Below are 15,292 nucleotides of genomic sequence, written 5' to 3'. Positions count from 1 at the left end.
AGGCCAGTAAGCCAGGACAAGTGGAACAGGGAAACTGAGACAGTTAAAAGGCCAAGCAGTTTACAGCCATCTAGTAAATCCGAAAGTCCTATTTTCCCTAACTAAGGACACTTAGGAGTAAATGTTTAAGGCTTCCCCCCTTCCAGAGGGTAAATAGCTTAAATCACCCTACTCAGGGAGACAGATAGCAGAAATCCAGTGAGTGCCATTTGTGCCAACCAAACTCAAGGACAGAGGAAGTTAAGGGAATAAATCTCATTTTGGCATATCAGCATAAAGCTAATGAGTATTCTATCGAGATCCTCCCCTACACTCCCAGACTTTAGAACTCTCAAGGACCCAGGGCACACTCTCCTTCCCAGGAGCAGACCCTACACCTTTCTTCCCTTTCAGGAGTCCATCACCTCAACTCTAGGGGTCCCCAAGAGACTTGCAACCAGGGGAGCAGTGAGCAGTGGCAGCTTGTCCCGGGATAACCCCCTGAACCTGTTTCCAGGGCCCCCTTTTCTCTGACTTCCTGGTGAGCTGCAAGCAGCCCCGCCTTGGCTCATTCCTTTCTTGTAACATTTCTAGAGAGTCAAAGCGGTGTTGGCTTGGGCAGCACAGGAACTAAAATTGGAACGAAACAGAGAGCTAAAGCAGCCCCACCTGGGCTCCCCCCTGTTGCTCCTTCTATGCAAAGGACTTCCTTGTTTCACTGTCCCCACCTTTAATAAACATGCTCTCAAAATCTCCTGCACTTGGTGTTTGAAAACTCTCCCGCACAAATTCAAAAACCTGAGGCAGACCCACTCCAGACTTGGTCCCCTTTTTGGTAACACTGGGAGCTGGAAAGTCGCATATGCGGTTTTTGCAAGGACAAGTGGTTTGGCTGCCATTAACTGACACAAGTGTCCAGAGCCCTTTCTCTGCGTGGCTGGGTAGGCAGGAGGAACTGATCTAAGGGACAAAGGGTCAGGCTCTAATGACTCCAAACATAAACATATGTATAAAAAGCGTATTCCACTCAGAGAGCGGGAGGGCTCTTTAAAGATCACCTCAGGTCTATAGGGAGGAGGATTGAAGGCACGGGAGATAGGAAGTCATTCCGATCTGTATTTTCAGAGCATCCTGTACCCTGTGGGGCTGAGTTAGAGGGAGCAGGACAGGGATTAGGAGGCTATTACCACCAGGGGGAAGAAAAACGAGATGCAGGGCCTGGGGGGCTGGAGGAGGAAGGGTCCAGGGTGCTGCCCATCTCTGGCTGGGTCACCGGGTTGGGTGGTAGGGAACAGAGATTTGGATATGGTCAGTATGGAACCAGAGGATGTGAGGTTGTGGACACATGTCTGGGAGGAATGACTCCATTCCCCAGGAGACAGTCCTGGCTTAAAGTGCAGACAGGAGGCTGAGAGGGAGGGCTCAGCTGCCTGTGTGGTCAGGAGGCCCTGGACAGAGCCACAGAACCACCAGAGGAAAAGGGCCTGGGAGATGGAGGAGCAACCAGAAGGACAGAAGGAGGCAGGAGGGTGCAGTCCCCTAATGGGGGTGTCAGGAGGGTCAGGCAAAATGAGGATGGATAAGTGGCCTCAAGCCTGAGCCCCAGGAAGTCCCGCGGTTGGCTACGGAACACCAGCAGCGTCCATGTATTTGTGGGGGTCTCAGTGGATGTGTGGTGGTCTAAGTTGTGAATGTGGAGGGCAAATCCTGAGTCTCTGTCTTCCGGAGGGGAGGGTTGGCTGTGTAGGGGATAAGAAGGTTCTTTGTGTAAGCTATCTGTGGTCCCCCTGGGTGTGGGACACATAGGAACGAGGTTTGGGGGTCGGTTAGAGGTCCCCGCGTGAGAGTCTCTGTTCTGAATCCCTGGGAGCCTGGGGTGACTCCTCGTAGTGTCAGGGAGTGGCACGCCAGCTGGTGAGGGTGGCTGGGCCCAGGTCACGGCCCGCGTGGGGCCCGGCGTGGCCGGCCGGGGGCCTGACTGCCAAGTGCACTCAGAAGCCGGGAGAGCACACGTGAGTGCCCGAGTACTGCCCGCCAGATCGCAGAGGCCGGGAGAAGCCTCTGCCCGCATCTCCCAGGCACAGCACAGCGTCTAGTCCCGACGCGCCGCACGCTGTCGCGATCCGGCGGCAGATTACGTGATAGGGGCGGGGCCTGAGCGGACGTGGCGGCCGAGGCGGTAGCGCGATCTAGCATCCTGGAGGCGCCTGGCCACCCGCGAGGTAACGGACCTCGGGCAGGCGCCGGGGACGGCGGGGCAGGACTGCGTCCCGTGGGGCGGAATTCCCCGCGCGTCCTGGGGGCCGAACTCCCCACGCGGCGCCTGCTGCCCCTGCCGCAGCCGCCTCCGGCGAGATGCGGGCCTGGGAAAGGGCGCGGGCGGGCCGCGGGAGGGACGCTGCGGGCGAGAGCGTGACGCTGCGTGGGTAAGGACCTTACACGCGCTGGTCCCTCTCGCGTGAAAACTCGCGTGAAAGCTGGAGGTGATTCCAGGAGTGTGGGAGAAAGACTCCACGTGTGTGTGTGAGAAAGAGGGACGGACAGAGGGAGGGAGGGAGGAAGGAAGGAAGAAAGGAAGGAAGGAAGAAAGAAACGGGTTTCCTGGTCTAGAAGGATACTGCATGTGTGTGAAACCCAGAGGCTGAAGGTGGCTCTGTGAGTGTGCAAGACCCTTGGGGAGGATTCCATGTTGATGTAAGAGAGAGGTTCTGGGTGTGAGGGTGACTCGTGAGTGTGCGAGAGGCTGTGTGATCGAGACAGGTGAGAGTGACGCTGAGCAGGACAGACTGTGGAAGGAAGACTGAAATACCCAAGTGCGAGTCTGATGGTGCGGAAGAGGACCTGCGCTGAGTGCGAGAGCCTGCGAGTGAGAAAGCTGGAGGGTACAAGGCCCTGAGGATGGGGAGGCAGGAGCAGAGCTTCTTGGGGATGCTGTGGGAGTATTGGCCCCCTGGGGCTCGGGAAGGGTTGCTCCTGTTATTAAGGCTCTTTCTAGCGTCTCCGCGTCCTGTCATCTTGTTTGAACATCTCATGTCATAAACGGGAGGGGATATTTGTGAAACATTCTGTGAAATCTTCCCTAAGCACTAAGCAAACAGTCTGGGCACTACGGTGTGTGATGGTCATTCTGAGTAGGAATCAATATTTAATTTAACAGATGTTTTTGAGTACCTCTTGTGTGCACGGTGCTCTGTGATTGGTGACATGGTTAAAAAGAAGTCAGCCTCTGCCCTTGATGGGGAAAAAAAAGCACTGCCAGCAAATCTGGGCTGGCAGAATGCTGAGCCATCTGGGGCTTATCTCTGAAAGCTGTTTCCTGGTTTGAAAATCTGGGAGAAGCAGACTTTTGAAAGCCTATGAGTGCTTTCTGAGATGATTTTCGCCTCTTTTTGCATGCTGCGAGGCCCTTTCCAGGCTGCCCACATTGCTTATCCCATTTTGTGCTAAAGGTTTTCACTTCCTGACTTCGGTCTCAGACTGTCACTTCAGTTCTTATATTTATTTGGTTTTCCTTTCCTGACAAATACGTGGAAAATCACAAGCTTGGTTTCCTCCTATCTTGCTCCTTCCCTGTCTGGCTGTGGACGTATTTTTATTGCAGACCAAAAATAAATACCTGTTATGTGACCAACCTCCTTGGCACTTCTTGGTACAGGAAATTTCCCAACCTCTGTCCCCCGGGCTTCCTGCTGTAACTCCAGGATGTAGATACATTTCTACAAAAGTGATGCAGGTGGTGTCCTGGGGACCTAGGACTTGGGGAGCAGCATCTGTGCAGACATGAATGGTTTGAGGGGACCTGGCCAGTTCCCTGACTCCTGTTTGGGCTGGTTGCTTTAGTTACACCCGTGCTGTGGGTGTGATGGAACTTCTCAGTAATTGAGTGCTGCCCCTCTGGGCATATAAAACTTAGATTTTTTTTTTTTTACAAAGGGAAATATGGGCTGCTCTTTACTAGGTTCATTTCTTGAAAAATTACCTTACTCTTTGTTGCAGAGATTAAATGGCCACAGCAGACAAGGATAATTAGGCCTTGATGTGGAGACTGTTTTCTTTATGATGAGGAGGCTAATGAAACTGTGATGTGTGCTTGTTTCTTCACAGGTGAATATTGTTGCTCTGTTCTCCCTTGACTTTCTTGGATCTTTGAGATTTGGAAAGAGTTTTAGTTGTTTGTGTACAATATAAACACAATTCTAGTAAAGAGACTTTATTATACTAATGAAATACATTATCTCTCTAAAGAGTAATTGTGGTCATTTATAATTAAAGGTCTTTCGAGGAGGTTAAAAAGAAATACTAGGTGGCAAATACTTTAGGAAAGTAACAGTATTTATTCACAAGACTCAGAGAAGTTTAAAAAAGAAGTCCTCTGTGTTTGACCACAGTTAAGATTTTGGTATATTTCTCAATAGCATTTTTTCTCATAGTCATCAATCATAAAAGAGTTATTAAATGCTGGCTTATAAAATATTCTTTGTAATTGAACTTTGAAAGAGCCTCTCCCCCCCACACGCCTGAAATTGCATATAACTTATGATTAAATTTTTGTGCAGAAATTTTAGTGGTCTGATTAATTCCTTTATTATCTGCTGCAAGAGCTTGGAAAATAGAATGAAAACCTGTTAGAAAGCTGCATTGTGTATGTACTAGGGGGGCTTAATATTGGTTTTTCAAGACAGGAACTATAGGGTGCACTGAGTGATTGAATAGAAATTGTCTTCAATCATGATTTTAAAGATTGTGTATTAAGAGAGTGAAAGACTGATAATTGTGTGTGAACTTCACACAACCTTTTATCAGTTGAATAAAACTGAAGGCAAAAGTGCAGCCAATTCAGAGATGATCTGGTAGAGTCTTTGTATCAGTGGTTTTCATCCCATTGTTGTGGAAAGTCTGTAAGTCTAGTCTGTGGGGACACACAGTGCATCTCACACCGCAGTCCACTGCTTTTTTATGAATGTATGTAGATACTCTTGCATGAGTAGGCAGATGAATTAAAAACCATTTTTGGCCCTGACTGGTGTGCCTCAGTGGATTGAGCACTGGCCTTCGAACCAAAGAGTCGCCAGATCAATTCCCAATTAGGGCATATGCCTGAGTTGTGGGCCCGGTCCTCAGTAGGGGGCACGTGAGGAGTGACCATTGTTGATGTTTCTCTTCCTCTCTTTCTCCCTCCCTCCCCTTCTCTAAAAATAAATGAATAAAATCTTAAAAAAGAGAGAACCAAACCATTTTTGTAGTCATAGTAGCTTTTTGTAATGTTTTTTACCTACTTTATCACCTGTTACCTGAAGAAAAAGTGCTGTGACAGAATGAGAACCACTCACTGTCTTAAACAGGCTTCTCTGAATGATTGCATCTTTCTCTCTGTCTTTTTAAAAAAAAATTTTACTTACTGATTTTAGAGAGAGGAAGTAGGGGGTGGGGAGGAGAGAAGAGAGATATTGATTTGTTGTTCCATTCACTGATGCATTCATTGTTTGATTCTCATGTGTGTCCTGCTGCCTGGAGACCTAACCCGCACCCTTGGTGCATCTAGATGATGCTCTGACCAACTGAGCTACCCGGCCAGGGTTGAATGATCCATCACCTCTCTTTAGTTAAGCCTTTGTTGCTGTTCTGGGGAGCAGGTGGCTTGAGATGTTAGACCTTCAGTAGGATTTGTTGTGTGTTTTCTGTCCTAAGTGTTTTCTGTTGTTGATATGTTTTTATTCAACAATCATGAACTGAGTACAGATCCTGCCCTACACCTAGTATTGGATGCTACTAAAACAGACAAGGAGCTCACAGACTAGTTGGGAGAGACCGAAGGAAAGTCAGTGCAACAACAGCATGAGGTGGCTGCTGAGGCAGGAGCATGTACGAGAAGCCTTAGGGGTACGAGGAGATATATAGAGAAAGGCGGCAGCCAGGATATGGAGGAAAAGGTGGGAGATGTAGAATGTTAGAGGCAGAGTGCTCAGTGTGAGCAGAGGTGTATTTGTTTGTTAGGCTTCAGGGTTTAGGAGACTGTTAAGTAAATCAGTGTGACTGGACTGTAGGTGGGACTGTGCGTAGCAGGGGACCTAGTGACAAGGCCCTGCTAAGAAAGTTGAAGTTGGTCCTCAAGGCCTCAGGCAGTTCCTGCTGGAGGGTTCCTAACTGAGCTCTGAGACTGACTGAGTAGCAGTAGGAGCCCAAGCTGCTTTTTTCCCATTGGAAGTCTGTCTGCCACCCTGACTTGCCCCCATCTCCTGCATGGAGGTGAGTCCTACTGCACGTGCCAGTTTCATATTTCACAGAATTCACACAACTACTTAGACAAGAACTATGCTGGAGTATTCCATCTTCAGACCTTCTAGAATCTAGATCCTTTAAAAAAAAAGATATTTTATTATGTTATTGTGGTTGTCCCATTTTTTCTCCCCTTTATTCCCCTCAGCCCTGCACCCCCCATCATTCCCCCACCTTAGTTCATGTCTGTGGGTCATACATATAAGTTTTTTGGCTTCTCCACTTCCCATACTCTTCTCAACCTCCCCCTGTCTATTTTTTACCTACCATTTATGCTTCTTATTCCTTGTATCTTTCCCCCATTGTCCCCCTTCCCCCTCCCTGCTGATAACCCTCCATGTGATTTTTATTTCTGTGAATCTGTTCCTGTTCTAGTTGTTTGCCTAGTTCATTTTTGTTTGTTTAGGTTCAGTTGTTGATAGTTGTGAGTTTGTTGTTATTTTACTTTTCATATTTTTTATCTTCTTTTTCTTAGGTAAGTCCCTTTAACATTTCATATAATAAGGGCTTGGTGATGATGAACTCCTTTAACTTGATCTTATCTGGGAAGCACTTTATCTTCCCTTCCATTCTAAATGAAAGCTTTGCTGGATAGAGCAATCTTGGATGTAGGTCCTTGCCTTTCGTGACTTTGAATACTTCTTTCCAGCCCCTTCTTGCCTGCAAGGTTTCTTTTGAGAAATCAGCTAACAGTCTGATGGGAACTCCTTTGTAGGTAACTGTCTTCTTTTCTCTTGCTGCTTTTAAGATTTTCTCCTTCTCTTTAATCTTGGGTAATGTAATTATGATGTGCCTTGGTGTGTGCTTCCTTGGGTCCAACTTTTTTGGGACTCTTTGAGTTTCCTGGACTTCCTGGAAGTCAATTTTCTTTGCCAGATTGGGGAAGTTCTCCTTCATTATGTTTTCAAATAAATTTTCAATTTCTTGCTCTTCCTCTTCTCCTGGCACCCCTATGATTTAGATGTTGGAATGTTTAAGGTTATCCCTGAGGTTCCTAAGCCTCTCTTCATTTTTTTGAATTCTTGTTTCTTCATTCTGTTCCTGTTGAATGTTTATTTCTTCCTTCTGTTCCAAATTGTTGATTTGAATCCTGGTTTCATTCCCTTCACTGTTGATTCCCAGTGCATTTTCCTTTATCTTACTTTTCATAGCCTTCACTTTTTCCTCTGTTTTTCGACCATACTCAACCATTTCTGTGAACATCCTGATTACCAGTGTTTTGAACTCTGCATCTGATAGGTTAGCTATCTCTTCATCACTTAGTTGTATTTTTTTCTAGAGCTTTGATCTGTTCTTTTATTTGGGCCATATTTTTTTTTTTTTTTGTCTCAGCATGCCTGTTACGTTGTAAGAGGCAGAGCCTTAGGTATTTGCCAGGGTGGGGCTACCCATGTCACTGCGTTGTGGGCTGTCTGTAGGGGAGGGGTCCGAGAGGAAACAATGTTGCTTGCTTTGCTCTCTGCTGGCTTTCAGTCACTTCCCCTGCTACCCACAAGCAAATTGGGCCCTTCTGGTGCTGATTCCCAGGTGGTTGGGCTTGTGTATGTTCTAGGACCTTGTAGGTCTCTCCAGTGAACTCTCCTGTGAGGCTGGGAGTTTCTCCTCCTGGCACAACCCCTACAGATTTTTACAGCCAGAAGATTTGAGACTTTATTTCCCTGTGCTGGAACCCTGGGTTGCACAGTCTGTCTTACTCCCTAGTTGTTTCTCCAGGTTTATCTGCACTCAAATTTAGGACGGACCTCCTGGTCCACCAGCCTCTGCCTTGTCCGTCCTGTTCTCCGGCCCCCACCTTGCTTTGAGTCCTAACTGCCCCTGCTGCCTGTCTCCTCCCCTCCTACCATTCTGGATGAATGTTTCTTCTTTAACTCCTTGGTTGTCAGGACTTCCATACAGTTCGATTTTCTGGCAGTTCCAGTTATTTTTTTTTAAGATTTTATTTATTTATTTTAGAGGGAAGGAGGGAGGGAGAAAGAGAAGGAGAGAAACATTAATGTGTGGTTGCCTCTCACGTGGCCCCCCACTGGGGACCTGGCCCGCAGTCCTGACTTGGAATTGAGCTGGCGATCTTTTGGTTCGCAGGCTGGCGCTCAGGCCACTGAGCCACACCAGCCAGGGCTGGAGGCTTTATTTTCTTTTAGTTTTTCACTATTAACCATTTTGATTGTTAAAGTTTTCATTTCTCTGCCAAAATCCCACATCTGTTCCTGAATGCTGTCCAGCTTTGTCATTAGAACATTTAATATATTAATTGTTAACCTAAAAATACAAGGCCAATGTGAGAGGCAACAAACATTTGAGATCCAAAACAATAGTGCCAATTCAGGTAGAGAGGATTAGGAAATGAAGGCAGGAGGTGTTTATGAGAAAGGGGAGGGGAATTATGACACGAATAACAGGTGGAAATTTTTATGGGTGTTAATAAGCTAAGGAAGGAATTTTTATAGGTGTGGATAAGCTTACATAGTAGTGTTAATAATAAAGAATGTCTTTAAAAAGATGTTTCAAAAATACAATGAAGATTTTTTTTAAATGAAGAATGTCTTTAGCCCTGGCTGGTGTGGATCAGTTGGTTGGGCGTTGTCCTGCGGACCGAAAGGTTGCCACTTCGATTCCTGGTCAGGGCACATACTTGAATTGCAAGTTTGCACCCTGGTCAGGGCACGTTCAGGAGGCAACCGGTTGATGGTTTCTCTCTCCCATTGATGTTTCACTCCCTTTCTTCTTCCCTTCCCCTCTCTCTAAAATAAATAAATAAAAATAAAAAATAAATTTCAGGCCCAGTCCAAAGGTTACTTTACCCAGTCTCAACATTCCAAAGATTTGAGGGGGTAAAGTGTGCAAGGCAGTCCCTCTGGGACGGGGGCTCCTACCCTATGTTAAAATGACCTCTGTTATGTTATTTTTCACATAATTGTAGTTAAACTCCCTGTTGATAATTTCAATACCTAGGTCATCTCTAAGTTTTATCCTGTTGATTACTTTGCCTCTTGATAGTGGGTTTGTTTGGTTGTTTGTTTTTGTTTTTGTTTTTTTTTTTTTGCTTACGATTTGTTATTGTTCTTCAGATGTAGTTTATGGAATAGTAAAGACTGAGGTGCATGAATTCCAGGAAATGGGTATGCTTCTTTTACTAGGTTGTTGGTATGGAAGTTGAGCCAGTTATGTTTGGGTTTTGTTGTTGCTATGGTTACCTTTTTGTGTACCAAAGTCTTCCTACAGCTTAGGGTTGGTTTGCTAGAGGGAGGATTTTTCCTGTGTTTATGCTCCACCACCTTTAGCTTCAGGCCTTTCTGCACCTAAGCATCAAGGCATAGTCGACCTCAGCAGTCTTGTTGCTGGGTGCTTGCTAATCTGGTGGTGGGGAGCAGCGGGTACATTATTTGTTTGGGTTCAGCCTCAGTCTTAGGCAGATGCTGTTTCCCTGGGTCTGGATGTGTGTGTATCTTTCTGGGTGATCCTGCCCCTCCCCCACAGGTAGGGCACCTGTAAGGGTAGGTAGGTTCAGTGTGATCAGGATTTCCTGCCCCAGCTGCTCTGAGAGGGACAGAGTTTGCTGCCCTTTCCCCAGGGGTTTAAGATCTGTATTCTTTGGAGAAGGGACCAGGTAGACCTTTGTGTTTTTCCCAACGTAGTGACTACTTTCTCTAGACGAGGAGCACTGCTGGGGGCTCTCTCTGGCCACTGCCTCGTGTTTCTTAGGAGCGTCCACTGAAGTCTGTGGCTCCTGCTAACCCGCACTTGGCCTTCAGTAATTCCTTACAAATTGTATCTGAACTCCCCTTTCCGTGCTGGATGCTGGCCCCACCGTTCTCCCTTTACTGCAGGGGGGCCAGCGCTTGTGTCTCTCCCTGGACGTGCTTGTTTTTCCTCGAATTTCAGCCTGCTCAGCTGTCCTGTAACCTCAGTTCTCTGGCGGCTTCAAGGAGAGTTACGGTTTTGTAGATTATTTAACAACTTCTTATTATAGGAGTGGGAGTGGTGCTCTTCCCAGCTTTCTACATCCTAAATGGAAGTGGGAAGTTGAGGAGATTCCATTTTATATCAGATTTTATTTTCCTGTGAAATGAGCTTAACTCTGTTTTTTCCTCTCTGTGACAACTGTGATTAAATACATATTTGGTCTCCGTCCACTATTTCTGGCCCACAGCTCCTGTACTTTGCTACATTAAGAGGCATATGGACATTTTTTGTTATAATATTTAGTTTTGTTTCTGAAATAGCTCCAGAGCATAAAACGAGAAAGAAATGAAATGGATGTCTGTTACAGCCCCTTTCAACATGCAGGAGTTTACGTTAATCAGGTGATTTTTGGAAAGCATCTAAATCCTCTTAGGATGGAGGCTGGTTGCCAAGAAACCAACCTTATGATTAGAGGTAGAACTTTCAGACCAGTCTCAGCCTCTGGGGAGGGGAGAGGAGTTGGAGGTCAAATCAATCACCTGTGGTCAATGATTTAATCATTCATGCCTTTGGATTTAAGCCTCCGTAAAAAATCCGAAAGATGGGGTTTGGAGAGCTTCTGGGTCGGCGAACACGCGGAGGTGCTGGGAGAGAGACGTGCCCAGCGAGCTCAGGGAAACTCGGTGCCCCCTGCCACATACCTTCCTCTGTGCCGTACCTTCCTGAGTGCAGTGCACTGGTAATCTAATAAATTTTCCTTAATCCAGTGAGCTGCTTTAGCAACTTAATTAAACTCAAGGAGGGGGTGGTTGGAACCTCCTATTTGTAGCCAGTCAGTCATAGGCACTGGTAACAACCTGGACCTGCGGATGGCATCTGAAACGGTGGTAGGGGGCAGTTTTGTGGGACTGAGCCCCTACCCTGTGGGAACTGATACTCTAGCTGGGTAGACGGCGTCAGAATTTAGTAGGACACCCAGCTGGTGTTGCAGAATTGCTTGTTGTGTGGAAAACCCACACATCTGGTGTCAGCAGTTCAAAGGGAATACCTGGTGGCTTTCCCCCTTCCCTGCCCCCTCCCCCCAGCTAGGGTCTGATGGAATAGGAGGAGGCTGGAGCTGGCCTGTGTTGCGTTGGGTGAAAAGAACAGCCTAGGTCTCTGCAGCTGACTCACGTGCGAGTACAGGCTCCTCAGCTACTTCCTTGTTCTGTTTTTGCCGGTGCCTGGGCTCATCCACCGGACACGTGGAAACAAATGTGTTCGGAAACAAATGTGTTCCGGTGTGCCTGCACGGGAGACCTGCAGGCCCCATGCCAGGGGTGAAGGGAAAGCAGTGCCACCTCACAGCCACGCCTCCTCCAAGCAGAGGCGGGCTGGCGCAACCCCTCTGGGAGTGTGGGAAGGCCTCCTGGTGCCCCAAAGGAGCTTTTTTCAGGTGGGTTCGGTCTGGACTGAGGAGGGGCACTGAGACAGGTAAGGCAGGAGTTCGGAGGGGGGCTGTGAAGATCAGTTTTCCCTGAGAACCGCTTACTCCTCGGGCCCTGGTTCCCTCGTGCCAGCTCAGTGAGGCCAGGTTCCAAAACATCCATTTTTGTCGAGCAGGTCAGAGGCTTCTGGGAAGATGATGTGCTAATTGACCCCATTCTTATCCAGGGACGTTGTCTCTGTGCCCTTACACGACTGACTCCTGGGTGGGAACCAGATGGCCTCCAGACTGCTTTCTTCGGAAGATGAGTTAGGGGTAGGGAACCCGAATTCCTGACCCCTGGGGCACAGGAATGGAGGGAGGGAGAAGGCCGTGCTGCGGGGAGGTTCAGGACGGTGCTTGTCTTCCTCGGACAGATTCTGGGCCCTTTGTAGGTAGGTTGGTGCGGAATCCAGCTCCCTCGGGGTTTCTGGACTGGCCCAACTTGAATCCGAAGGTGGTAGTGTGGGTGAGCGCATGTGTGTGTGTGTGCGTGCGTGTGCGCGCGCGTACGCGCGCTCCCACCTCCCTTCAGGGTGCCGTCCAAAACCAGATCTGTGGATAAGAGGAACCTTGTAGCTCTGACTGGGTGTCAGGGCTTCTGGGTCCTATTCTGGGAGAATCGCTTTGCAGCCCTAGATGGTGGTGAGGGGGTGCTGAGGAGGAGGGCAAATGAGCCAACAGCAGAGGGGCCCCAGGTCACGGTGCTCTCTGGGCGCTCTTTCTCCGTCTGTTTTTACCACGTTGTCCCTCTCTGGGCACTTGGGGGAAAGGAAGGTGCTGAGTGGACGTGTAGGAAGTAAGGTGGGTATTTTTGAAATAGTGGTATATGGGCATGTATTTTCTTTCTTTTTTGAAAAAGATTTTATTTGTTTTTTAGAGCTACGGGGAGGGAGGGAGAAAGAGAGGGAGAGAAACATCGATGTGTGAGAGAAACATCGATCACTTGCCTCTTGCATGCGCCCCAACTGGGGACCTAGCACACAACCCAGGCACGTGCCCTGACTGGGAACCGAACCAATGACCCCTCGCCTCATGGGACGATGCTCAAGCAACTGAGCCACGTCAGCCAGGGCAGGGTGTGTGTTTTCATGAAGGTTTTCTCCTTGGTCCCTCTTGGCAATAGTGTTATGCCTGTGTCTTAGCGTCTTCCTAGCCCTTCCCACCAGCTGCTCATGCTCTTTGCCAGCCCGACAGTAGCTCCAGTCCTCTCCACATGCGGCTGCACACTATGGAGGTCCCTGTTTATGTCTGGGTGGATGCGAGTGGATAGCATTCCCCGGGTATAGACAGTGAGAAGACGTTCAGGCTGGCTAAGGCTGTGAACCAGGCGCTGGGACTGTGGTCTTTTCTGCGGGGCAGGTTTGCAGGTTTTAAGCTGACAAGAACACAGCCAAAACTGTATCTCAAGGAGAATCCACGCTATGGATAAACCCAATGCCAGCCTACCCTGGGCAACAAGCCAGGTGCCTCTTGTTGGAAGTCGCCTTCACGCTGTGCTTGAGCTCTTATGGGGTCTTTACTGGGAGCCATGGAGGTCTGCCTCCCTCCTTTCCCTGAGTCCTGTGGTGGAAACTGAGACAGGCTCACTGTGGTTCGGTATGTGTATGAAGCCTGCTGTCCTACATACGAGGTGGGCTGGGAAATCTGCCTGCCTTGCAGGTCTACACTAGAGCTTCCCCAGCTCCTGCCTTAGACTGACATACTTATATTCTTTGCCAGGCCGTAGTAAACACAGGTGTGAAGGAAACATTCGCCATGGAAGCCAAGGAGCTGGAGAGCCAGGCGCCTGCATATCATTTCATTCCTGAGGCGGGCAAGCCCAGGGAGGAAGATGACAGCACGTCACCTCAAGGGACCACAGAAACTATGCAGCTGAAGAAGGAGATCTCTCTGCTGAATGGCGTCAGCCTGGTGGTGGGCAACATGATCGGCTCAGGGATCTTTGTTTCACCCAAGGGTGTTCTGGCATACACAACTTCCTATGGGTTGTCGCTGGTCGTGTGGGCCATTGGTGGGCTTTTCTCCGTTGTGGGTGCCCTTTGCTATGCAGAACTGGGGACCACCATCACCAAGTCTGGGGCCAGCTATGCTTATATTCTAGAGGCCTTTGGGGGCTTCATTGCCTTCATTCGCCTCTGGGCCTCCCTGCTAATCGTCGAACCCACCAGTCAGGCCGTCATCGCCATCACCTTCGCCAACTACATCATCCAGCCCTCCTTTCCGACCTGTGACCCGCCGTACCTGGCCTGCCGGCTCCTTGCTGCTGCTTGCATATGTGAGTCTCAGGGCTACATGGGGGAGTGTTAGTGGGGGCGCGGGCTACCTTAGTAATGCTAGTAACACCTTATATTGATGAACAGTATATTCTGCTTTTTGGGAGGAAAAGAGGTGTATCTTTTCAAGAAGTGATTTCACCAGCGTCACTTGGTCCTGAGGTAAGGGTAGAGGATGGGGCGGGGGAAGTTTGAGTCTGTCTGTGGCTTTGATGCCTCACATTCCTTTTACCCTTGGCTGTCCCCGAGCTCTGCTCCCCAGTCTCTGGGACAGGTTGCTGCATGTCTTATATCTGTCTTGTCAGGTGTTTTGATTGGAGTCCACATCACTAGTTACAGCTTAGCCCAGAAAAAATCATAGGTGCTGAAGCCTTTATTATGCTGCTCAAAAAAAGAGTTATTTTGCTTCTCAGCTTTTTATCTTAAACGAGTTTAAAGGCACCAGTGAGGAAATGGGCTGCTCTAGATTGTGGGGGGTCCCAGGGCGCCGTCCCTCAGGCCCGCAGGACCACAGGGCCACTCCTTCCTGCCACTGCCACTCCCCACAGCCTGTTCTAAGCAGCAGGCGCCATACCAGATGGCTCCCCCCACCCCCCCTTTGGTGTTTCGGATTTCTTTACACTGACTTTGTAAACAAGCTCTGCCTGGGGCCAGTGAGAGGAAGGTGGGTGGCTTCTACCCCATATTTGGGTTTTTGTGGATACCTCTTTATTTTAATTTTTCTCTTATGAGGTGGGGAGGAGGGATTCCCGGTGAAGTCAGTGAAAGGGAGAGAGGATCACTGGGAATTTACCTAGTGGTGTGGAGCTAATGTTTTATTTAGCTAAGAAGTAGCCCAGAATTCCCTGCATTCCTTAGCACTGTGTTGCCAGAGGCCCTTAATTATACTCTGTTCTTCCCATATCTCTGCTTGCAAAAGCTTTGGCAGAATATGTAGTTTATCTACAGTGTTAAAAATAGACTAAGAACACCGGGGAGTTAGCAGTAAAGGATTGTGCAGTCCGCCATTCCTCCTAACTTTAAGAAATTTGTTAAAGCAAAATGTTAAAGGAAATCTCTCCCCAGATACCCTTGGGAAGAGGGAAGGAGTATACTTAGTTGTATATCTGATAGGGTTTGGTCAGGGGGGCTCTGGCCTGACTGAGCTCTCTAAAAAAGGGAATGGTTTTCTTTTCTTTTTTAAGTTTTTTTTAAAAAGATTTTATTCATTTATTTTTAGAGAGGGAAGAAAGGGGGAGAGAGAGAGATCAATGTGCGGTTGCTGGAGGTCATGGCCTGCAACCCAGGCATGTGCCCTGACTGGGAATCGAACCTGTGACACTTTGGTTCGCAGCCCACGCTCAATCTACTGAGCTATGCCAGCCAGGGCTGGGGATGGTTTTCTGATTATAAA

General features: G+C 48.3%; 1 protein-coding gene across 8 annotated transcripts in view; it reads left to right on the top strand.

Annotated features, from left to right (window-relative positions):
- The first annotated feature begins 1,989 nt into the window (after window positions 1-1,989).
- SLC7A6 (solute carrier family 7 member 6) overlaps window positions 1,990-15,292 on the top strand; it is a 34,062-nt gene continuing 20,759 nt past the window's right edge. For 2 of the 8 annotated variants that reach the window (XM_045818464.1, XM_045818465.1), the window contains exons 1-2: window positions 11,876-11,899; window positions 13,346-13,901. In XM_045818464.1, coding sequence (XP_045674420.1) covers window positions 13,382-13,901 — 520 coding nt within the window. In that variant the 5' untranslated portion in view covers window positions 11,876-11,899; window positions 13,346-13,381. The other 6 variants (XM_045818467.1, XM_045818471.1, XM_045818469.1 and 3 more) reach the window with 6 other exon arrangements.

This window comes from Phyllostomus hastatus, unplaced genomic scaffold (genome assembly GCF_019186645.2).
Source record: "Phyllostomus hastatus isolate PE091 unplaced genomic scaffold, TTU_PhHast_1.1 phas_scaffold_345, whole genome shotgun sequence".
NCBI lineage: Eukaryota > Metazoa > Chordata > Mammalia > Chiroptera > Phyllostomidae > Phyllostomus > Phyllostomus hastatus.
This window is presented reverse-complemented; position numbering and strand designations above follow the sequence as displayed.